Source organism: Coptis chinensis, chromosome 6 (assembly GCF_015680905.1).
Source record: "Coptis chinensis isolate HL-2020 chromosome 6, ASM1568090v1, whole genome shotgun sequence".
Classification (NCBI taxonomy): Eukaryota; Viridiplantae; Streptophyta; class Magnoliopsida; order Ranunculales; family Ranunculaceae; genus Coptis; species Coptis chinensis.
In genome coordinates this window covers 97,268,472-97,293,320 of record NC_141461.1, presented here as the reverse complement: position 1 = coordinate 97,293,320, position 24,849 = coordinate 97,268,472, and the positions used below count along the sequence as shown (strand labels likewise).

Genomic DNA, 24,849 nt, shown 5'->3' with positions numbered 1-24,849 from the left:
TTCACGGTGTACATGGAAAATATAGGTCAAACACTTGTTCATTGAACCGCTCGGGTATAATAAATTTTCATAATTACAAAATGTGAGAAAGGAGTTATTTACCCTATGGATGTTCGAAACACTATGGAGTTATTTACTCTATGGATGTGAGAAAGGAGTTATTTACGTCTACTACCCATTCAACATAATCCTTACAACATTATTTCTGCTCAGGAAATTTATTCCTTGCAACATAGATTCCAGTCTTTCCAGTTTTAGCAAACGTCCGAAACACAATTAGAATAATTCGAATTTGAACAACAACATCAGTATGGCCTATTATCTATCAAATTATTTCAAATTTGTTAAAAAGAAAAAGTTTCAGATTCAAAGCTTGAAACTACGGATGAACATGATACATACCTTGATCAAACGAGCTCTTGAAAGAGATGTTCAGGACGTGGGTAATCCCACTTTCAGTGAATCCCACCACTCTTTCCTTCCTTGGATTTCTTCGAGAGAAGGTGGGGCTGACTGATGTTCTCGGTTGAACAGAGGGAGCCTTTTCAATTCAGGACAATTGCTTACAATAACTGTTTCAAGAGAGTCACAAACCATCACGCCCTTCCAAATGCTCTTCAGTTTCGGTAGATTCCTGAATTCCAATTCCTTCAACCTTGGGAGTGCGACAGTTTCACATGCTTCTTCTTCTTCTACAATTAGTTCCTCCAATTCCGCTTTTGAACCGAACACGCCGATCTTTTCCAGGTATTGAAAGTGTTGTAATAACCTAGTTGAAATAAACGGGCAGTCCAGTTTGACAGAGACAGTGTGAATTGAAACAGACTGCCAAGAGTTGCTGTACATGAATAGCTGACTCCAATTGCTCTTCAGTTTTGGTAATCCTATTAAGAACAGATGATGTAACCTCGGGAGTACTGGAATGACACCACTCTCATCTCCATCCGCTACCACTAGCTCCTCCAATTGTGAGCAATACCCAACTTCGATCTCTTCAACGTTAAGAAGCTGTTGAAGCAACCTAGACGACAAGAAAACTTTGATATTATCACAACAATAGATCTGTAACCTCTTCAAACAAGGAAAAGCTCCGTGTGCGATACCCATGTTCTCGACCCGTTGTAGGAAGGGCAACTCTGATAATCTTGAGATTTCATTGAAATCTTGAATGTGAAGAAATTGAATGCTTTTCGGAAGTCGGAGGGCATTGCAAGGAATACCCTCTGAGTTGGACAAACATAGACTTCTCTCGTGCTGACTTTTGTAATATAAATTACTTTCCATTCCAATAGAAATTAAATACTTTTTGAACTTTTCAAAGTTTGTAAATTCACCATAATAATAGGAAATAAAGTCCGACAGCTCGTGAAATTGGATTGTAAGATTCTCCAAGTGTGTCAAGCTTGAGAGTTCCTGCACGAACTCCGATGGTATTTCTTCCAATTGTAACTCCTGAAGTAAAGAAAACTTGGATATCAATCCTGAAGGGATCATTTCTTTCAACTGATTGTAACTGAGATCAAGGCTTCGAGGTTTGACCAACATTTCCATCCCATGAGGCAGTTTTTCTATGGCCGAATTTGTGAGCTTCAACACTCTCAGTGACTGAAGCTTGGATAGAGAAGGCACTCTAACTAATTTCCAACATTTAATTAAGAGTAAACCACGAAGATTCACCAAATTAGAAAGTGAATTTGGTAATGACTCAATACGAGTCTCAGATAAATTGAGAACCGTCAGACTATTCATGTCCCTAAAAAAATCAGGCCCAACGTGTTTCAGTGTAGCATGATAACCCTGACAAAGGATCAATGTCAAGAGTTTAGGGCATTTGGGAATAATTTGAATATTTTCTATTTTACTTTCCATAAACGAAACCCTCTCAAGATCTTCTGACCAATCATCCTCATGCGGTATTTCGGTTGATGAAATCCCAGTTCCGACCATGAATTTAGGTTTTGATTTTGTGATGTAAAGAGCCATATCCCTTATCAAATCATGCATTTTAACAAGGTCCCTATCAACATCTTGGAAAGAAACTTCTTCTAGCATGCAACAACCTTTTAGTTTATTCAGTATAACACGGCCACAACGCATTTCATCTTCTTTGCTCGATCCCTTGACTAACCCTTCAATAACCCAATACTCAATTAACTCACTAGTGTCGATGTTATAATCTTCAGGATACAATGCACAATATAAGAAACACTTCTGGTGGTTTTCCCTCAATTGATCGTAACTGAATTTCAGACGCTGAATGACTTTCTCCTCCATGGCCATGTTCAAACTTGTAGATTCTCGCAGATCTGATAATGCAACTTGCCACTCATCAACATCACCAACATCTTTGCTTCTCATAGCTAGCCCAATTGTGATGATTGCAAGCGGCAAACCACAACACTCCACAACAACTTCTTTTGCAATCTCTTCCACGTCGGGAACAAGCTCCTTACCGACATTTACCAAGAACAGTTCCCATGCTTCGTCCTTAGAGAGCGGTTCAACTTTGACATCTTTCTGGCACATCCCTCTGCACACTTCCCTTGACCTAGTAGTCAATACTATCTTGCACCCATTGTCTTTTGTGGGTTCAGGAACTCCAAGTACTCCAAGTTCCTGTAAATCAAATTGCTCCCATATGTCGTCTAGGATAAGCACAAACTTTCCCTTTCTATGCAATGCACTTAGCAACAATGACGACCGTCTAGCTTCATCTTGTTCAGCAAAAAGATCCAAATCGACTGCTTTCGCAATCTGTTGTTGAAGTTTTTGAGCATCAACATCTCTGGATACAGTAACCCACAAAACATTTTCAAAACGTCTACATTCTTGCACGAGCTGGTTATTTATTTTCTTCATAATGGTGGTTTTTCCTACACCACCCATGCCGTAGACACCAATTTTCTCAAACTCATCACCTACTATATATTCCCAAACCATCTTGAAGTTCTTATCAGCAGTACTACCAATCAGTCTTGTAGTTGGCATCTCCATTCCCAAAAACATCAAAGACTCTTCTGAGAATCGACTAGCCTCATCTAATAGACCAACCATCTCTTCAGTGAACTCCAAAATTTGTTTTAGCAATTTCAGTCGTGAACAACAACTAGGCTTAACAACAATTCGGTAAAACTCCACTTAGGCATCTCCTTCCCACGTTGGCTTCCTTGTCCACATCATCTCGCCTTATTTATAACATTGTTGGCATTAGTCAACCAATTCTGTGCTTCACTTGTGCGCTTCTTTCCTTGTTCTACCTCTGCAATTCGCAATGTTTCTTCCACCTCCTTTACTCTGGCAATCAGATCTCCTTTTTTGTTTCTCAATGTTTGAATTTCTTCACTCAGACTTTTGACACCCAACTGATTAAGCGCACAAGTCAGTACGCTTCCAACTGCTGCTCCAACAACTTCCATACCTGTCATTAGAACACGTTGGTTGTTAATTAAAGTGATGAGACATGATAGAGCTACTCCAGTAGGATATATATAAAATACATAACATTAAGTAAATAGAAAATATGTATAATCTCACTTGTTTGGAGCAGTTGGTTGTTCTCTGAACCTCTAATAACAAGAACCAAAGGAAAACGTTCAAGTACGAATTGGATATCTGCAAATTTAAAATCATGTAAAGGTGGAGAATTAGTAGATAAAAACACAAATCAGTTTTAAGAGATAGTCATCATTGGACTTTATCAGTAGAATTGGTTAGCTCAAATTACAAATAAGTGATGGATCAAGAGTTGAAGTTTGCTAAACATAGTTATGTTGCAAAAAAGAGAGTAATAAACAAGGAAGAATAAATTTGTAATAACCTTTAACAATGAAAATTTGATGGAGTGATGTTAAGCTGAGTACTAGTCCAAGATCGACAAAGAAGTTATGGAAAACTCTCTCTGCTGTTTGTGATGAAATGAAAAAAACCAACAACTCTGTTTCTTCCTACAGTCAATAAAGAGAGAATGTGTGAACCACAAATATATTATCAGGGTGTAAATATTGTACAAAGTCTGGTCCGGAATTAACATTGGTTTAATTGTAAACTAAGTAGTAAAAAAATAAAGAAGCCAACTCTGTTTCTTCACACTAGAGAAAAGAGAGTACTTTGGTTAGCTTGCACGCAGCATGATGTGCTTACAAGTCAAAAAAGGTTTACTACCACTGAGTAAAGCTTTGTCCCATATTCCCTTACCACTAACTAAAGCTAAAGCTAAACACACTTCCCAGCTACTTCTTTGTCAGGAGAATATAAGCTATCCCACTAACAACTTTATGGTGTTATGATCAATACATAAATCCTTCACAGTAACCTCTTCATTCTTAATTTGTTTAATCTTAGGATCATAGATTCTTTGGAAATGCGATCAAACTAAGATTAGATTGACAACAGTGAAAATGAGCTGCTAATTAACTTGTACGGTTGTACTACAGTTTGCATTCATACCTCAAAGGCTCAAACTGATTTAAGTTCACGCCATGAAGTCTCGTAAATATGTTAAACAAGAAATCTTCCCCATGATATGGCACAACCAACCAAATTGTTATTCTTGCCGCAGGTAGACAAATCTTCCCACTTATCTGGCACTTTTCTTCTCGTTGAAGATGTTCAAATCTTCAAGATTATTCTGATTTTCCATCATCAATTCCTCTTCTATTTAGTTTTGTAGGTTTGTGGGAGGCATGTAGTTTTGGATTTGATACAACAAGCGAAAGTGGAATGAAACTTGAATGGAAGAACATCAATTAATCTAGCCAGTTCCAAAATTTACAATCTAATCTCTACAAAAGCTAAAATCTATTATCTCCAAAAGAAAACAATCAAACTCAACTACCACGGAAAAAAGATGCTAATTGTAAGGCCCTCAGCGTTTACATAAATAAATATAAGAGGATTGCTAATTCTAATTGGAATTCGAAAAGGAAACAACCAGGGAAGAGCACACTGCCACCTTGGCCCTCGTTCAAGCATTAGGGGGCAAACACCCTTATCCTTGCTGAAATAGTGAAATCCCCAACTACACCCTCAACCTCGACAAGGAGATCTGAATCTGCTTCAGCCATAGTTGGGAACTCCGTCTTATACTCTCATCCAATGATTTTCCATTACTCAAAACTTGCACCTTAAACTTTTCATGGATTGCATGCCCCACACCAGGTTCGTTTACTAACAAGTCTTACACTTTTCTGCTTCTTGTTCCACGGATTCAAGCTGTTGCAGTCCGACTATCAACTTTGATGTCCTCCAATCCTCCAGAGTCTTTGTGAGACAAGGCTCTTCATTTCTACAACCGTGCACATACCCACCACCACCTTTAATTGTCTAAGATGATAATAACCGTGCAGCCATTTGATGCATATTTGTCCTTCCATCGCCTTTTGAATCTGCGTCAGTAAATGTCTATAGCAAGACAGCAATGAGAATATATAACAAACAGATATAAGGTAAGTGTACAATTCGAGTGAGAGCAGATGACCTTATCCACGATTGTTTCGACAACATCCTCAGTGAGGGCCAGATCAGACTCAATCAAAAGAGCCAACACCATCTCCTTTAACTGAAACATACAACAAAAGTTACATAACTGGTTTAAGAATCAGATTCTTACACATTGAAATGTTGTATGCCTTGTATAATTTGGTCTGAACGTCTGATGTCTTCTTATATTCAGTCATGTGGTATGCCCTTTGTGACTCATTATGAATGACCCTTTGTTGCACATACAAAAAGTATTGGTCGAAGACTTCTCATCATTTCATTATAAGTTGAGACATTTGTTCAATCACGAACTTTTCTAAGCATATAAATTTGGTCTTGAACACCCGAAATGAAATGCTTAAAATTTTCAATTGATTATTTACCAATCAGTCAGAATTATACTGTATGGCTCCCCAAAGTCAGTGGGATCAAAACTGTGTTAAACATAGTCGATAACATGATATGATATTTACTAGATTTTAAGATCACATATTCCCATCTCTAAATCCATATCTGATATCTCTAGTTCAATATTCTGCATGATAACATGTGTCTTGTGTACTATAACATGCTTCTTGATAAGTCAAGCACATACATACGGAATAAATGGAGAGAACCTGAATGATATATATACTAAATCACCTCCTCACGTTCAATTAAGCCAGTCTGCGTTAGATCATATAGTCGAAATGCAACTACACAAAGAATTTACCAAAGTGTGATCAGCAAATTAAAGGATACAGTGGAAAGGTGGGCAGTTATCAATTCATCAAAACAACACATCACGCAATTACGAAAATTTCAACTACTGTATATTAAAAATAGATTTCTAGTTAATAGATATCATCATTTCTGCCGATTATCTAAGCAGAAAGGAAAACCGATTGAAACCAAAAAGCGAAGATTTTAGAGAAAAAGATCATTTCAATCCCACGTTTGAGTCCTTGGAAAGAATACAAGCCTTTACTTACTGATCATCTTCTTCTTCTTTTTCAACCTCTTCTTCATCATCGTCATCATCGTCATCATCGTCATCTTCTTCATCTTCTTCATCATCGTCGAGCTTGGGAAAGAGATGTTCAGGACGTGGGTAATCCCACTCGAGTGAATCCCACCACTCTAAGCTTCCATAAATTTGTTTGAGAGAAGGTGGGGCTGACTGATGTTCTCGGTTGAACAGAGGGAGCCTTTTCAATTCAGGACAATGGAATACCCAAACTGTTTGAAGAGAGTCACAAACCATCACGCCCTTCCAAATGCTCTTCAGTTTCGGTAGAAAGGAGAAGAACAATGTCTTCAACCTTGGGAGTGCGACAGTATAATCAATTTCACATGCTTCTTCTTCTTCTACAATTAGTTCCTCCAATTCCGCACAATCTTCCACTCTGATCTCTTCCAGGTATTGAAAGTGTTGTAATAACCTAGTTGAAAACAGTCGGTCCAGTTTGACTTTTTTAATATAAACAGACTGCCAAGAGTTGCTGTACATGAATAGCTGACTCCAATTGCTCTTCAGTTTTGGTAATCCTTCTAATTTCAGATAATATAACCTCGGGAATACTGGAATGGCACCACTCTCATCTCCATCCTGTATCACTAGCTCCTCCAATTGCTCACAATACTCCACGCTGATCTCTTCAAGGTTAAGAAGCTGTTGAAGCAACCTAGACGAGAATAAAACTTTGATATTATCACAACGATAGATCCCTAACCTCTTCAAACAAGGAAAAGCTCCGTGTGCTGGGACCTTCTCATATATCTTGCTTAGATTATCACAGTGATTGATTTCCATCTTCTCGATCCGTTGTAGGAAGATGCCCTCTTCGTCTTCTGGTACTATGAATTTCATTAAATTGCAGAACCAAATGATAATTTGTCTTAGGTCTGTTTGATCATTTAAGGGCAACTCTGATAATCTTGCGATTTCATTGAAACTTTTAACTCTAAGAAATTGAATGCTTTTCGGAAGTCGGAGGGCATTGCAAGGAATGCCCTTTGAGTTGGACAAACATAGAAGTCTCTCCTTATAAATTACGGGATATATGTCGCTTTCAATTTGAATAAAATACTTTTTTAACTTTTCAAAGTTTGTAAATTCAGCATAGGAAATAAAGTCCGACAGCTCGTGAAATTGGATTGTAAGATTCTCCAAGTGTGTCAAGCTTGAGAGTTCCTGCCCGAAATCTCCCCCTCTTTCTCGCGCATACACATATTCCGCTTGTACCGCTTTTATTCCTCGCAATTGTAACTCTTCCAGTAAAGAAAACTTGGATATCAATCCTGAAGGGATCATTTCTTTCAATCTATAATTCTCAGTGAGATCAAGGCTTCTGAGGTTGACCAACATTTCCATCCCATGAGGCAGTTCTTCTATTTTCGAATTTGTGAGCTTCAACACTCTCAGAGACTGAAGCTTGGATAGAGAAGGCACTCTAACTAAGAAGTAACAACTACTTAAGAGTAAACCACGAAGATTCACCAAATCAGAAAGTGAATCTGGTAATGACTCAATACGAGTCATAGATAAATCGAGAACTGTCAGACTATTCATGTGCATAAAAAAACCAGGCGCAACCTGTTTCAGTCCAGCAATATAATACTTCTGAGCAAGGATCAATGTCAAGAGTTTTGGGCATTTAGGAATAATTTGAATATTTTCTATTCCACTTTCCATAAACGAAACCCTCTCAAGATCTTCCGACCAATCATTTTCATGCGGTATTTCTGTTGATGAAAGCCCAGTTCTAACCATAAATTTAGGATTTGATTCCGTGATGTAAAGCGCCATATCTCTGATCAAATCATGCATTTTCACATAACCCTCAACTGATCCGTCTTCAAGCATGCAACAACCTTTTAGAGAATCCAATATGACATCGCCTCGGAGAATCTCTTCTTCCTTGCTCCTTCCTTTGACCAACCCTTCCAAAACCCAATACTCAATCAACTCACTAGTGTTGATTTCAGAATCTTCCGGATATAGTGCACAATATAAGAAACACTTCTGGTCATTTTCCTTCAATTGATCGTAACTGAACCTTAGACTCTGAATGACCTTTTCCCCCATGGCCATGTTCAAACTCCTTTCCTGCAAATCTATAAGTGCAAGTTGCCACTCTTTAACATTAGTCTTTCTTCTCATAGCTTTACCAACTGTGATGATTGCAAGGGGCAAACTACCACATTCCGCAACAATTGCTTTTGCAATCTCTTCCACTTCAGGACCAACCTCCTCAACATTTTTCACGAACAATTCCCATGCTTCGTCCTCTAAAAGAAGTTCAACTTTGACCTCTTTTTTCGCACATCCTTTTTTGCACACATCCAGTGACCTAGTAGTCAATACTATCTTGCACCCATTGTCTTTTGAAGGTTCGGGAACTCCTAGCTCATGTAGATCAAATGCCTCCCATATGTCGTCCAAGAAAAGTACAAATTTTCCCTTTCTTTGCAATGCACTGAACAGTGATGACGATCTACTAGCTTCATCTTGACTAGTAGAAAGATCCAAATCGACTACTTTCGCAATCTCCTGTTGAAGTTTTTGAGCATCAACATCTCTGGATACAGTAACCCACAAAACATTTTCAAAACGTCTATGTTCTTGCACGAACTGCTTACTGATTGTCTTCATAATGGTGGTTTTTCCCACGCCACCCATGCCGTAGACACCAATTTTCTCAAACTCATCACCTACTATATATTCCCAAACCATCTTGAAGTTCTTATCAGCAGTACTACCAATCAGTCTTGTAGTCGGCATCTCCATTCCCAAAAACGTCAAAGACTCTTCTGAGAATCGACTAGCCTCATCTAATAGACCAACCATCTCTTCAGTGAACTCCAAAATTTGTTTTAGCAATTTCAGTCGTGAACAACAACTAGGCGAACAACAATTAGGTAAAACTCCACATAGCCATCTCCTTCCCACGTTGGCTTCCTTGTCCACATCATCTGCCTTATTTATAACATTGTTGGCATTAGTCAACCAATTCTGTGCTTCAATTTTGCGTGTTTTTCCTTTTTGTACCTCTGCAATTTGCAATATTCCATTCACCTTGTTAACACTGGCAATCAGTTCTCTTTTTTCGTCTCTCAATCTCTGAATTTGGTCACTCAGACTTAAGACACCCAACTGATTAAGCGCACAAGTCAGTACGCTTCCAATAGCTGCTACAGCAAGTTCCATACCTGTCATTACAACACATTGGTTGTTAATTAAAGTGATGAGACACGATAGAGCTACTCCAGTAGGATATATGTAAAATACATAACATTAGGAAATAGAGAATATGTATAATCTCACTTGTTTGGGCAGTTGGTTGTTCTCTGAACCTCTAATAACAAGAACCAAAGGAAAACGTTCAAGTACGAACTGGATATCTGCACATTTAAAATCATGTAAAGGTGGAGAATTAGCAGCTAAAAATACAAATCAGTTTTAAGAGATAGTCATCATTGGACTTTATCAGAAGAATTGGTTAGCTCAGATTTCAAATAAGTGATGGATCAAGAGTTTAAGTTTGCAAAACATGGTTATGTTGTTAACCTTTAACAATGAATGACGATTAAAAAACAAGAGTAATAATCAAGTGTATAATAGCAACTAACAAGGAAGAAGAAAATTTGTAATAAACTGACCTTATATATAATATAATTGATGGAGTGATGTTAAGCTGAGCACTAGTCCAAGATCGACAAAGAAGTTATGGAAAACTCTCTCTGCTGTTTGTGATGAAATGAAAAAAAACCAACAACTCTGTTTCTTCCAACAGTCAATAAAGAGAGAATGTGTGAACCAAATATCTTAAATATATTATCAGGTCTCCACTTTTCTTTCAAGTCTTCTTCCTTTGCGCCTGGTGGGACTGGGACTGGTGGGTCTTCCATTATTGAATGCTATGTTTGATATTTTGGTAAGACTGTACCTGGACTGTTGTTGACTTGCTTCCTACGTAACTTCATTTGAATTTTTGATCATCCGATTTTCTGTTTTTGCCGACATAAAAATGCAAATTTCATTACAAATGTGATCAGAGTGAATTCTTTATGAATGGTGTAAATATTGTACGAAGTCTGGTCCGGAATTAACATCGGTTTAATTGTAAACTAAGTAGTAAAAAAATAAAGAAGCCAACTCTGTTTCTTCACACTAGAGAAAAGAGAGTAGTAAAGTAGTTTGCTTAGCTTGAACGCAGCATGATGTGCAAGTCAAAAAAGGTTTACTACCACTAAGTAAAGCTTTGTCCCATATTCCCTTACCACTAACTAAAGCTAAACACACTTCCCTTTCTGCTACTTCTTTATCAGGAGAATATAAGCTACCCCAAGGTTGATTTGTTTTTCGGTTTCTTCCATTTTGCAAAATATTTGACTTAGCTATGATTGTTATTTGCATTTTGTTAGTTAAAATAGCTAAGAGAACTTTGTTTTCTGATCATGTTGAACGATTTATTCCCAGGGGATGCCAAGTCTTGTGGAAGGGAGTGTAATTAATAGCGAGGGTAGGATTCAAGGTGGGATAGCGATAGCTAGAACCAATTTATACACTCTTTGATTCCTTTTGCCTCACAACTTTGCCCAGAAAATCAAGTTTTTTGTGCTTCTGTTGTTCTGTTAGCCATTAGGTACCAAGCGCATGGGTATAATAACCGTATAAAAGAGAACAAATTGAAAATGCAACATCACTCGTATCTTATCTGATTAATGAAAAAATTCATTAAGAAGTCACACAGCTGCAGAGATTGGTTGTACTGTTGTACCCTTGTTCTAATACAGAGTTTATCACCACAGAAAAGGATTGATAATCTTCTACTAATAGGCTCTCTGTAAGGGCGCAGGCACCTTTCAAAAGCGTCTAGATCCCTAGGCTTATATTGAGCACTGAATTTTGTGTATATAATTTGCATGTTATTAACATACATGCTCCACTTTTTGAAACTTTTAGCTAACGTATCAGTGACGACCGTCCAACTTCATCTTATTTAGCAAAAGTTTCCTGATCCAAATTATTGACTACTCTCGCAATCTGCTCTTGAAGTTTTTGAGCATTAACATCTTTGGATACAGTGACCCACAAAACACTTTCGAAGCTGCGGGGTTGTTGCAAGCTTAGTCGATCATTAATGTTCTTCATTAAAGTGGTTTTGCCCGCGCCACCCATCCCATACACTCCAATATTCTGAAATTGATCACCCATTAACCATTCCCAAACCATCTCAAAGTTCTTCTCAGTAGTTTTACCAATCAGTCTTGTTGTTGGGATCTCCCTTACTGTCTCTGGAACAGAAATCGCTAAAGCCTTTTCTGGGACTTGACCGGCATTTAAGAGATTAGTCATCTCTTCAATCAACTTCAGCATTTGTTTTCCCAATTTCGCTCTTGAACAACAATTAGGCAACACTCCACATAGGCAGCGGTTTGGTACTTCGGCTTTGGTTTGCACCACATCCATCTCGGATTTCACTGTATTGGCTTTATTCAACCAATTTTCCACAGTTTTGGTGCGTGTCTTTCCGTCCTGCTCGGCAATCAACAGTTTTGCATTGACATCTTCTACTCGGGCAATCAATTCTGTTCTTTTTTGTCTTTCAACGCCTGCAATTCTTCTTTTGAACTTTTCATATAATGCACACATCTCTTCTAGTGATGCGTTCATCTTGTTAAAAACCCACAACTCAATATGGTTCCAAATTTCCAATAGCTGCTACAACACACTCCATTCCTGTTATTACATCACGTTAATTAGTTGTTAAAGAGTGACCAAATAATACCTGAATAAATCATAGGAAAAGCAGAACTAGTAAACGATAAACAAAATATCGTTTTCCAACTCTCACGCCAATTTGTGTATAGCAAGTATACCCAAGAACCACGTAAACTATGGAGCTGGTTTTGACAGCATTACATTATAAGACGATGACCATCCATGGGTATTAATTATACATGAAGTGAAGAAGAGCACTAGTACTTGGATCTATAATAAGGTACATAGAAGAGAATTTATATGGTATATATAGAGCTGACCTTATAGTTGGTAGGAGCTGATGTTATAGACTGGATGGAATAATAAGCTGATCTGATCAGGAACAGACACCAAGCAGAAAGCTTATACAAGCACACTCTTAGGCTTCACTCACTCTTGTTGAACAATGAAATTCAGGAAAGCACCCTCTTGGATCTCTTTGTATTACAAAATGAATTGAAGAAGCCAACTCTGTTTCTTGATGAAAGTGTGAAGAAAGTCACTATGATTTTCTTGATAGTGTGAAGAAAGTCACCATTGGACTTTATCACTAGAATTGGTTAGCTCAAATTTCAATTGAATGATAAATCAAGAGTTTAAGTTTGCAAAACATGGTTATGTTGTTAACATTTAACAATGAATGACGATTAAAAAAAAAAGAGTAATAATCAAGTGTATAATAACTACTAACAAGGAAGAAGAAAATTTGCAATAAACTGACCTTATAATATGATTGATCGAGTGATGTTAAGCTGAGCACTAGTCCAAGATCGACCAAGCTATGCAGAGCACCACACAGAAGTTATGGAAAGCTCTCTCTGCTGTTTGTATATGATAATGATTATGAAATGAAAAAAAGCCAATTACTGCTTCTCCATTCCTGCCATTACAACATACTAGTTGTTAAAGAGTGAAGGTACCTTAACCAATCTTACGAAAACAAGAAACAAAAATGCATTTTCCCAACTCTCACACCAATTTGTGTATAGCAATTATCAAATTAAAGAACCAACTCATAGGTAGATAGTTCAGATGAACAAGTAAACTATGGATCTGGTTTTAAGTGTTCTGACAGCATGACATAATAATTCCATGGCCAATCTATTTCAGTAGATAAGTACCATTACAAGGAGTGATAATTGGGATAAATCACTGAACAACAGATAATAAATCTCAGACCATTAATGAATCTAATCAGCTTAAATTAAAAAGCATAAGCTAGTAGCTATTGCTGTCAAACCATGAACTAGTCAAACTGAACAGGATGTTTAGTGAAGTTCTTTCTACAAAGAGAACGACTCATTCAGGTAAAACTTCAAAGCATATTACTGTTTTCAGAGTAGAAAGTTTGAATTATGAAACTGGTACTCATTCTGTTTATATCCTTTGTTACATGTAGTGATTCACTATTAGCTTTCTACCGAAAGAACATCATAGAGAAGTAAAATGTCTGGTTTGAACTCCAATACAGGATGAGAGAGCTTCCATTGCCCTACAGCATCAGAATTTTTTTTATGGGAATTGTAAGAAGGATCCCCTTAAAATATTAGAAAGGGTAAGAGACACGAAATATCATTTGGTGCATGCCACTGACTGGATGTGTCCTCTGTATATAGTGCATTGCTTGTATTGATCTTATTTTAATTAAGCAGATAACTTCCCAATATACGAATAAGATCTGCAAAGTAGACGCTTGAATAACCCATCTTTTTTTTAGTAATATGTATTTCCGACTTGGAAGTACATGATAGTGTGACACAATAAGCTCTATGAAAATGAGCATCATTCATCATCTAAGTAGATTTCAAGCGGATAGGTGCCTTAAGCAGTTAGGCATCAAAAATAAATAAGGTGCCTCAAAGTATGGGAGTCAATTGAGATGTCTAATTACATTTATGGAGGCATCAGAATCACCAATGGAAACATATACATATAAAAGGTAAAATGAAATAGGAATGTAAAAACACACCCATCCACCTGCTTCTCTGATTATCCTGATCTCTTGAAGAGAAACCTTGTTGTTTCCATAAGGGCGATGAGGGTTGGTCACTACTTCTGCTTTGCCAGAACGGGAGAGAACCTACATTATCGAGCCAATTAAGCATGAAGGAATTTATTGAAGGTACTTTTTAAACTTCATCAGTTTTTAAGGAAGTCATATATGTCTGTTAAGTATTGAGAAAGCAAGATTTGTACCACACTTGAGTCACCAACATGAGAAACAATTAGCATATCATTTCTAAGAAATATAGCTGTTGCTGTAGAACCAGATTCAGTTTGCTTCCCTGTCTCTTCAAGCCTTAGCAAAAAAGAGAGACCAAATAACAATAAATTTAACACAATAACATATATTTTGCAAATAAGTGTACGTACCCTGGTGTGATTAAGGCCGTGCTTGGGGGTAAAAAATGGCAATGCTCGAAATTGGTCTTTTAAAAAACATTGGCAACTATCGAGATCTAATGCTCATACCAGTTCAATAACTTCGTATCGGCATTTATAAAAGCCTCCTCCAATGCCTTCTTTACTACACTTGAATCTTTGCTACTTAGCAACATCCCATCTTGTAATGTTGCAACACATTCTTTATACAGCTCCTCCCTAATGCATATATAGAATCAGAAGATGCAAATAAAATCCAAATCAACTGAAAAAACAAAACAACCAAATTCAAAATTCCAATCAATTGAAACCAAAACAAGACTAGAATTCCTGAATCTCCACGAAAAATCAACACAAATTCGAATTTATCTGTGGATAAATTGAACAACAAATTATTTTAAAATCTTTAAAAACGCCATACTAGTGAGGAACATAAGATGCATTAGTTGTATAATGAGTACTAGAATATATAGATGTCCTTCCTACCCGGTTTCTTGTATTGATCTTCTGTCTAATAAAATGAATCTGCTTATTACGAAATTGCGAACTTCATGTTTTCTTTTTCCCCTTTTTGGTAAGTGAACAACAAAAACACATGTATACAGGACTTGCTACTGATCAAACCACAAAAATATATCTAATCTATCTCCAACTAAGATGTAAATGACTCAGAGTTATATCACCATAAAAAAAAAGTTGTATGGTCACATGCGAACAAGTAAAAAGACATGATCCCCCCCCCCCAACCACAAACAAATCGAAAAAAACAAAAAGTAAAGATAAAAATAAAAAGCAATTTCAGTTGCAACTACAATATTTGGAAGTAACAAAAACTACTAAAAGAAAGAAAGAAGAAGCCAATACAAACATGAGGGTATTTGAGCATACCAATACTGACCTCCATCTTCATCAAGTTTAATCCTTCTGATTCTGATGTTCATTTCCGCATGCTCAACCCTGTGATTTGGCTTTCACTTCTATCTCAGAATCTTGCTCCGAAACAACTTGTCGGAGGAGAGGAAACACTCCGTGTAGCAAGTAGAGGAGCTGCTGAAGTTTGTCATTTGGATTGGGTTCCTCGCAGACTGTACACAAATATTATGTTGGTATTCTACAAAAAAAAAATACAAGAAAGTAAAAAGTAACAGATCGAAACAAAAAAGCAAATGCCCATACCACCTGTTATATTCCATACACAAACCAGAATTTTCAAATAAACTCATTATATAGCTGTACACAAAATTATATTTAGCAATAAAATTCAGAAAAAGTGACAATCTTTATATACACTTTTGAACTGTGGAAATTCCCATTTCGAAACTCTTGATCTTCTAGATCGTAACAAATTACATTTAGGGAGTTACAACTGAAACTGAAAAGAGTAACGATCGAGAACACAATTGTTATCAATTCATCAAAACAACACATCACGCAATTATGAAAATTTCAACTACTGTATATTAAAAATAGATTTCTAGTTAATAGATATCATTAATTATTTACAGTTCTAAATACCAGTTCTTGGTGCAAGGATGGCAGTAACGTTTTGTGCAAGTCGGTTACGCTGAAATTGTTGACACATTAGACTCCCATCGCTGAGTTTTACCCTTACCAAAAGAAGTTCCAATACTATTTGTGACAATCCCTGCAAAAAACCAAAACAAACAAATTCAATATTTCAATCAATTGAAACCAAAACAAGACTATAATTTCTGATTCTCCACTAAATCAATTTGAATTTATCGGTTGATAAATTAAACAACAACATCAGCATGACCTATTATCTATCAAATTATTTGAAAATCTTTAAAAACGGCAACAAATCAAACAAAATCCTAAAAAGAAAAAAAGTTTCTGTTGAAAAGCTTGAAACTACGGATGAACATGACACATACCTTGATCGAAAGGGTTTTCAGTGTAGAAGCAGATTATCGAAGCAGAAAAGAACCGATTGAAGCCAAAAAACGAAGATTTTCGAGAAAAAGATCATTTCAATCCCACGTTTGAATCCTTGGAAAGAATACAAGCCTTTACTTACTGATCATCTTCTTCTTCTTTTTCAACTTCTTCTAATCATCATCATCATTATCACCACCATTCTTTGTCAGATCCCTTGAAAGAGATGTTCAGGACGTGGGTAATCTCCCCACTCGAGTGAATCCCACCACTCTCTGCTTCCATAAATTTCTTTGAGAGAAGGTGGTGTTCTCGGTTGAACAGAGGGAGCTTTTTCAATTCAGGACAATTGCGTACTCTAACTGCTTGAAGAGAGTCACAAACCATCACGCCCTTCCAAATGCTCTTCAGTTTCGGTAGATTCTTGAGTGACAATTCCTTCAAACTTGGGAGTGCGACAGTATAATCAATTTCACATGCTTCTTCTTCTTCTTCTACAATTAGTTCCTCCAATTCCTCACAATTCCTCACAATTCCCCACGATGAAAGTGTTGTAATAACCTAGTTGAAATAAACACGCGGTCCAGTTTGACATAGACAATTAAAACATCCTGCCAAGAGTTGCTGTACATGAATAGCTGACTCCAAGTGCTCTTCAGTTTTGGTAATCCTATTAATATCAGCTTATGTAACCTCGGGAGTACTGGAATGGCACCACTCTCATCTCCATCCGCTACCACTAGCTCCTCCAATTGTAAGCAATTCAGAACTTCGATCACTTCAAGGTTAAGAAGCTGTTGAAGCAACCTAGACGAGAATAAAACTTTGATATTATCACAACCCACGATCTCTAACCTCTTCAAACAAGGAAAAGCTCCGTGTGCTGGGAAGGGCAACTCTGATAACCTTGAGATTTCATGGAAATGTTTAACTCTAAGAGATTGAATGTTTTTCGGAAGTCGGAGGGCATTGCACGGAATACCCTTTGAGTTGGACAAACATAGATTTCTCTCGCCATGAATTCTATAATATAAGTCGTTGCTTTCCATGCCAATAGAATACTTTTTTAACTTTTCAAAGTTTGTAAATTCAGCATAGGAAATAAAGTCCGACAGCTCGTGAAATACGATTTCAAGATTCTCCAAGTGTGTCAAGCTTGAGAGTTCCTGCACGAAATCCCCCCCTCTTTCTCGCGCATACACATATTCCGCTGCTATTCCCATCAATTTTAACTCTTCAAGTAAAGAAAACTTGGATATCAATCCTGAAGGGATCATTTCTTTCAATTTACAATTCGAACAAGTGAGATCAAGGCATCTGAGGTTGACCAACATTTCCATCCCATGAGGCAGTTCTTCTATGGCCGAATGTGTGACCTTCAACACTCTCAGTAACTCAAGCTTGGATAGAGAAGGCACTCTAACTAATTCCCCACAATAACATAAGAGTAAACCACGAAGATTCACCAAATCAGAAAGTGAATCTGGTAATGACTCAATACTAGTCCTAGATAAATTGAGAACCGTCAGACTATTCATGTACCTAAAAAAACCAGGTGCAACGTGTTTCAGTCTAACTGAATTCGCAAAGATCAATGTCGAGAGTTTGGGGCATTTAGGAGTAATTGAAATATCTTCTATACCACTTCCCATAAACGAAACCCTCTCAAGATCTTCGGACCAATCATTTTCATGCGGTATTTCTGTTGATAAATGCCCGGTTTTGACCATGAATTTAGGTTTTGATTTTGTGATGTAAAGAGCCATGTCCCTAATCAAATCATGCATTTTAACAAGGTCCCTAACAACTTGAAAACGAGAACGAGAACGACCTTCTAAAGAAACTTCATCTAGCGTGCAACAACCCTTTTAGTTTATTCAAGATAAACACGGCCACGACGCATTTCATCTTCTTTGCTCGATCCCTTGACTAACCCTTCCATAACCCAATACTCAATCAACTCACTGAGTGTCGATTTCATCATCTTCGAGGATACAATGCACAATATAAGAAACACTTCTCGTGGTTTTCCTCAATTGATCGTGAATCGAATTTCGACGCCGAATGACTTTCTCCTCCATGTCCATGTTCAAACTTGTAGATTCTCGCAGATCTGATAATGCAACTCGCCACTCATCAACATCACCAACATCTTTGCTTCTCATAGCTCGCCCAATTGTGATGATTGCAAGCGGCAAACTACAACACTCCGCAACAACTTCTTTTGCAATCTCTTCCACGTCGGGAACAAGCTCCTCACCGACATTTACCAAGAACAGTTCCCATGCTTCGTCCTTAGAAAGCGGTTCAACTTTGACATCTTTCTGGCACAACATCCCTCTGCACACTTCCAATGATCTAGTAGTTAATACTATCTTGCACCCATTGTCTTTTGAAGGTTCGGGAACTCCTAGCATCTGTAGATCAAATGCCTCCCATATGTCGTCCAAGAAAAGTACAAATTTTCCCTTTCTTTGCAATGCACTCAACAGTGATGACGATCTACTAGCTTCATCTTGTCTAGCAGAAAGATCCAAATCGACTACTTTCGCAATCTGCTGTTGAAGTTTTTGAGCATCAACATCTCTGGATACAGTAACCCACAAAACATTTTCAAAACGTCTACGTTCTTGCACGAGCTGGTTACTAATTGTCGTCATAATGGTGGTTTTTCCCACGCCACCCATGCCGTAGACACCAATTTTCTCAAACTCATCACCTACTATATATTCCCAAACCATCTTTAAGTTCTTATCAGCAGTACTACCAATCAGGTCTTGTAGTCGGCATCTCCATTCCCAAAATGTCAAAGACTCTTCCGAGAATCGACTAGCCTCATCTAATAGACCAACCATCTCTTGATGAACTCCAAAATTTGTTTTAGCAATTTCAGTCGTGAACAACAACTAGGCTTAACAACAATTCGGTAAAACTCCACTTAGGCATCTCCTTCCCACGTTGGCTTCCTTGTCCACATCATCTGCCTTATTTTATAACATTGTTGGCATTAGTCAACCAATTTTGTGCTTCACTTGTGCGCTTCTTTCCTTGTTCTACCTCTGCAATTCGCAATGTTTCTTCCACCTCCTTTACTCTGGCAATCAGATCTCCTTTTTTGTTTCTCAATGTCTGAATTTCTTCACTTAGACTTTTGACACCCAACTGATTAAGCGCACATGTCAGTACACTTCCAATTGCTACTCCAGCAACTTCCATACCTGTCATTACAACACATTGGTTGTTAATTAAAGTGATGAGACATGATAGAGCTATTCTAGTAGGATATATGTAAAATACATAACATTAAGTAAATAGAGAATATGTATAATCTCACTTGTTTGTTTGGGCAGTTGGTTGTTCTCTGAACCTCTAATAACAAGAACCAAAGGAAAACGTTCAAGTACGAACTGGATATCTGCACATTTAAAATCATGTAAAGGTGGAGAATTAGTAGCTAAAATCATGTAAAAGTTATCTCAGTACAGACCTATATGTATGAGTAACTTTCTGATCAAGCTCTTCTCCAAAATTATGCAACAAAGGCTCAATACTATCATCGATGACCTGGTTTCGAAAGAACAAAGTGGATTTATCGAAGGCAGATCCTCTCAAGCTAGTATTGGTTTTGCATCGGAAATGATAAATGGACTGGATAAGAAGAGATATGGTGGGAGTATAGCTATCAAGGTGGACATAACTCAGGCTCATGACACTTTGAGTTGGGATTTCTTGTTCGAGGTTTTGAAAAGATTTGGTTTTTTAGAAAAATGGAATAGGCTAATTCTAGCTCTCCTTGGCACAGCTAGGTTGTCTATTTTGTTGAATGGAGGTCCTATTGGGTTCATAGCTCCAAAAAGAGGTTTAAGGTAGGGGGATCCTCTTTCCCCGTTGTTGTTTGCGCTAGCAGAGGACTCTTTGAGCAGAGGTCTCAACACATTAAGGGCGACAGCTTATCCAAACCTCTTACATTGGTTAAAGGGACTGCTAGCCCTACTCACGTTTTGTATCTGAGATGATGTCATTATTTTTTAGCAAAGGGGATGCTAGAAGTGTGACCAACATAGTTGAACTTTTGGAGAGATATCAAGCTTCTTCGGTCAGATGATGAACAAGAATATGAGTATGATGTTTGTTGGGGGTATGAATATGAAAATAAGGCATCACTTGCAACAGATTTTGAATATTCAAGTGGGAGCTTTACCCGAGAAATATCTTTGGTGCCGTTGATCAAAGGTAAGGTTACTAGAGTTGTGTTAACTCCCCTGCTAGACAAGATTAAAAAGAGGATTACGGGTTGGAGAGGAAAATTATTATCCTTTCAAGGGAGGAGTGTTCTCATAAAGTCATCTGTCTAGTATTTCGGTGTACAACATGGAAGTCTACAAGTGGCCTGTAAGCATTATAAAAGAAGCCGAAAAACTGTTAAGGAATTTTCTCTGGATGGGCAATCCAGCTACAAAAAGACTAGTGACAACCTCGTGGGAAAAAGATGTTGCACCTCTACTGAATGCTCGCAACTTACCCAATGTGTCAAAGATTGAATCCTTTAACGATTCACACTTCAAGCGATGGAGAGAAAGGGTCTTCACAGTCCTAGATGTACTCAACTATGCAAAGTATCTCACTGATATAGCACCCATGGAGGGTTCTAATGATTTCAAAAGAAATCACGCTGCTTGGCTCAATGGGAATAAGGTATGTCGTCATGCTATTTTGAGTACCTTGTCCAATGAAATTTTTGATATTTATTGTTCAAATAAGAATGCACATTATATATGGGAGAGTTTGAACAAAAAATACATAATAGAGGATGCTGGTACTCAGAAAAATGATGTTGGGACTTTTCTAAAGTTCCAGATGAGAGAAGATAGAGATGTAACGTCTCAAATCTATGATTTTCATGTGCTAATTAATGATTAGAAAACTGAGGGTATTAATTTACCCGAAACCTTTGTTGCTGGATGTTTGATTGAGAAACTCTTCGAGTCTTGGAAACACTATAAAAATAGTATGAAGCATAAGCACAAACAGATGACTCTTGAGGATGTGATCATTCACATTCACATAGAGGAAAATAACAAGACTCGGGATGAGGTGTTGTCTAAGGAATTCAATTCCAAAGCCAATATCGTTGAAGGTAATCCCAGCTAATCTAACAAAACCTCTAAAAAGCAGAAGTACAACAAAAATAAGAATTTCAAGGTCAAAGACACTTCTTTTAAAAGGAGTGGTACTGGCAATGGAAATTGTTATGTTTGTGGTAAACCTGGACATAGGGATTTTCAGTGCAAGCACAAGAAAGACACTGATGATCCTCCGAATGTTAATTTAGTTGAGGGAGATGATATAATTGTTGTTGTAGTGTCACAAGTGTTCATGGCCACTGGGAAGAAGAAGTGGGTACTAAATTCTGGTGCCACCTGCCACGTGTGTGGTGATATTGAAGCCTTCTCAGACTACATACTAGTAAAAGATGAAAAGGTCTATATGGGTGACTCAAGGTCTGTTCCTGTTGAGGGAACACGCAAGATTCTTCTGAAGTTAACTTTAGGGAAAACCCTTTCACTTAGTAATGTTCTTCATGTTCCTGAGATTTATCAGAATCTGATTTCTGTGTCCTTACTGGGAAAAGCTGACGTCAAGGTGACTTTTGAAAGTGACAAGTTCATTCTGACAAAGAATGAGGGTTTTGTTAGAAAATGTTATTGTAATAACAGTGGTCTTTTCATGTTGAATGTAGTTGACAACATTATTATTAATAAGAATGAATCTGCTTCTGCTTACTTGCTTGACTTTTTTAATATATGGCATGGTAGACTAAGAAATGTGAATGTTCAGTATATGAAAAGGATGAAAGCATGTGGTTTATTGTCTGATATTTTTTATTTTTCTAATGATAAATGTGAGATATGTGCTGAGACTAAAGCCACAAAGAAACCTTGTAGAACTGTTTCTAGAGATAAAACTAGATTACTAACTCTTATTCATACGGATTTGGGTGAATTCAGAAGTACCATATCTAGAGGGAGGAAGTTTTATTATATTACATTCATAGATGACTTCTCTAGGTACACCATGATATATTTACTTAGAAACAAGCATGAGGCAGGTGAGATGTTTCTCAAGTACAAAGCTGAAGTTGAAAACCAGCTTAACTGTAAGATTAAAAGACTTCGGGCTGATAGGGGTGGAGAATATGAGACTAACCCCTTCCAGGACTTTTGTGACAAGAATGACATTATTCATGAGACTACTCCACCATACTCTCCTGAGTCTAATGGAGTAGCCGAATGGAAAAACATAACACTAAAAGAGATGATGAATGATATGCTTGTAAGTTCTTGAGCTTCCCTTAACTTGTGGAGGGAAGCAATCCTATTTGCTTGCCATATACAGAATAGGATACCCAACAAGAAAACAGGGAATAAGACATCATATGAATTATGGAAAGGTCATGTACCTAACCTGAAATACTTCAAAATGTGGGGGTGTCTTACAAAGGTTCTAGTGAACGAACCTAAAAAGAGAAAATTAGGACCTAGAACTGTTGATTGTATGTTTATTGGTTATGCTCATAATAGTGTTGCATATAGTGATATAGATTTGTAGTAGTAAAATCTGATAATAACCTTGTCGATGCTAACACTATTATAGAGAGTAAAAATGCTGATTTCTTTGAGAATATGTTTCCTTTGAAAATTGGCATTAAGAGGTTGGTTGCTCCTAGTGAACAACAATCAACAGATCCTGAAATTTCTGAACAAGAAATTCAGAAGAGTAAAAAAGATAGAAAATCCACCAATTTTGGTGATGACTTTTACACGTTCACTACAAAAAAAAAAAGGCTTCTTGTCGTGAGTCTTTTGTATAATGATCCTGTGATGATGATCTTGTGACGTATAATGAGGCAATTAGTTCTAGAGATGCACCTTTCTAGAAAGATTCTATAAACTCAGAACTAGATTCGATTATATCTAATCACACATGGGAGATAGTTGATTTACCTCCTGGGGCGAAACATATACGTTACAAGTGGATCTTCAAAAAGAAACTGAAGCTAGATGGTTCCATTGATAAATATAAGGCCAGACTAGTAGTCAAAGGGTTCTCTCAGAAAAAAGGCATTGACTATTTTGATACTTATGATCCTGTAACTAGGATTTCTTCTATAAGAGTTCTAATGGCTCTAGCTGCTATTCATAATTTATTTATTCATCAAATGGATATAAAAACTGCATTTTTGAATGGTGATCTTGATGAAGAAATATATATGATGCAGCCTGAGGGTACTATCGTACCAGGGAATGAGCAAAAGGTATGCAAATTAGTTAAGTCTTTATATGAGTTGAAACAAGCGCCAAAACAATGGCATGAAAAGTTTGACAGTGTCATAATGTCCAATGGATATCAAATAAATGATGCTGATAAATGTATTTACTTTAAATCTTTTGATGTTAATACATATGTGATTATCTATCTATATGTGGATGACATGTTAATCATGAGTCCTAGCCTTGATGTTGTGAGAAACACCAAGATGTTCTTATCCTCCTAATTTGAAATGAAGGATTTGGGAGAAGCTGATGTGATTCTTGGAATCAAAATCATCAGAAACTGTGATGGCTATACATTTTCACAAGTGCATTATGTTGAGAAGTTTTTGAAGAAGTTTAACCATTATGATAGTAAGCCCGTGTCGACATCTTATGAGGCAAGTAGTGAACTTCAGAAAAATTATCAACATAGTGTTCTTCAGTCTAAATATGCCAAAATTATTGGTAGTCTCATGTACTTAATGAATTGCACTAGACCTGACATTGCTTATGCAGTTAGCAGGTTAAGCAGATACACTCATTGTCCTAACAAGGAACATTGGAGTGCGTTAGAGAGACTAGCTAGCCAAGTACTTAAGAGGAATAATGAATTACGATATACAGTTTAGACAAACTCCACCTGTGATAGAGGGTTATTGTGATGCAAATTGGATATCTGATTCTCATGATATCAAGTCCACTTGTGGTTATATTTTCACCCTTGGTGGAGGTGCAATCGCTTGGAAATCTTCTAAGCAAACCTTGATAGTTCGTTCAACCATGGAGTCCGAGCATATTGCTTTAGATAAAACAAGTGCTGAGGCTGAGTGGCTTAGAAACCTCTTGGCAGATCTTCCTATTGGTACAAAATCGCCTCCAGCTGTACCTATGCATTGTATTTGTCGGGGCCTTGATAGCAAAGGCAAAGAGCAAATTGTATAATGGGAAAAGCAGGCATATCCGTCTGAGACTACAGTCTATAAAACAGCTGCTGGAATCTGGAGTTGTGGCTCTAGATTATGTGAGGTCATAGTT

The 24,849-nt window shown here is 37.3% G+C and overlaps 2 protein-coding genes and 1 long non-coding RNA gene across 29 annotated transcripts in view; 1 reads left to right on the top strand and 2 right to left on the bottom strand.

Annotated features, from left to right (window-relative positions):
• LOC147495880 (putative protein phosphatase 2C 5) overlaps window positions 1–24,849 on the bottom strand; it is a 60,390-nt gene that overhangs the window by 1,922 nt on the left and 33,619 nt on the right. For 2 of the 4 annotated variants that reach the window (XR_015197837.1, XR_015197838.1), the window contains exons 2-5: window positions 19,836–19,916; window positions 16,501–19,719; window positions 16,121–16,250; window positions 15,494–15,690 (exon numbers count right to left, since the gene is read on the bottom strand). Coding sequence is in view for 2 of the 4 variants with exons in the window: in XM_086564653.1 (XP_086420779.1) it covers window positions 14,094–14,303; window positions 14,420–14,522; window positions 14,696–14,824; window positions 15,494–15,546 (495 nt within the window). In the remaining 2 variants the exon portion in view is untranslated. Of the gene's footprint in view, window positions 1–13,991; window positions 14,304–14,419; window positions 14,523–14,695; window positions 14,825–15,493; window positions 15,691–16,120; window positions 16,251–16,500; window positions 19,720–19,835; window positions 19,917–24,849 lie in introns of those variants that run through there. The other 2 variants (XM_086564653.1, XM_086564654.1) reach the window with 2 other exon arrangements.
• LOC147495882 (disease resistance protein At4g27190-like) overlaps window positions 1–24,849 on the bottom strand; it is a 106,730-nt gene that overhangs the window by 66,862 nt on the left and 15,019 nt on the right. For 17 of the 24 annotated variants that reach the window (XR_015197833.1, XR_015197832.1, XR_015197828.1 and 14 more), the window contains exons 1-3: window positions 10,120–10,288; window positions 9,785–9,861; window positions 6,450–9,669 (exon numbers count right to left, since the gene is read on the bottom strand). Coding sequence is in view for 2 of the 24 variants with exons in the window: in XM_086564644.1 (XP_086420770.1) it covers window positions 6,450–9,667 (3,218 nt within the window). In the remaining 22 variants the exon portion in view is untranslated. Of the gene's footprint in view, window positions 1–4,726; window positions 5,401–5,476; window positions 5,558–5,976; window positions 6,174–6,449; window positions 9,670–9,784; window positions 9,862–10,119; window positions 10,289–24,849 lie in introns of those variants that run through there. The other 7 variants (XR_015197835.1, XR_015197815.1, XR_015197814.1 and 4 more) reach the window with 7 other exon arrangements.
• Window positions 10,408–12,168, top strand: LOC147495885 (uncharacterized). Its single transcript, XR_015197841.1, has 2 exons — window positions 10,408–10,809; window positions 10,940–12,168. It is a non-coding gene; the product is annotated as an uncharacterized LOC147495885 (long non-coding RNA).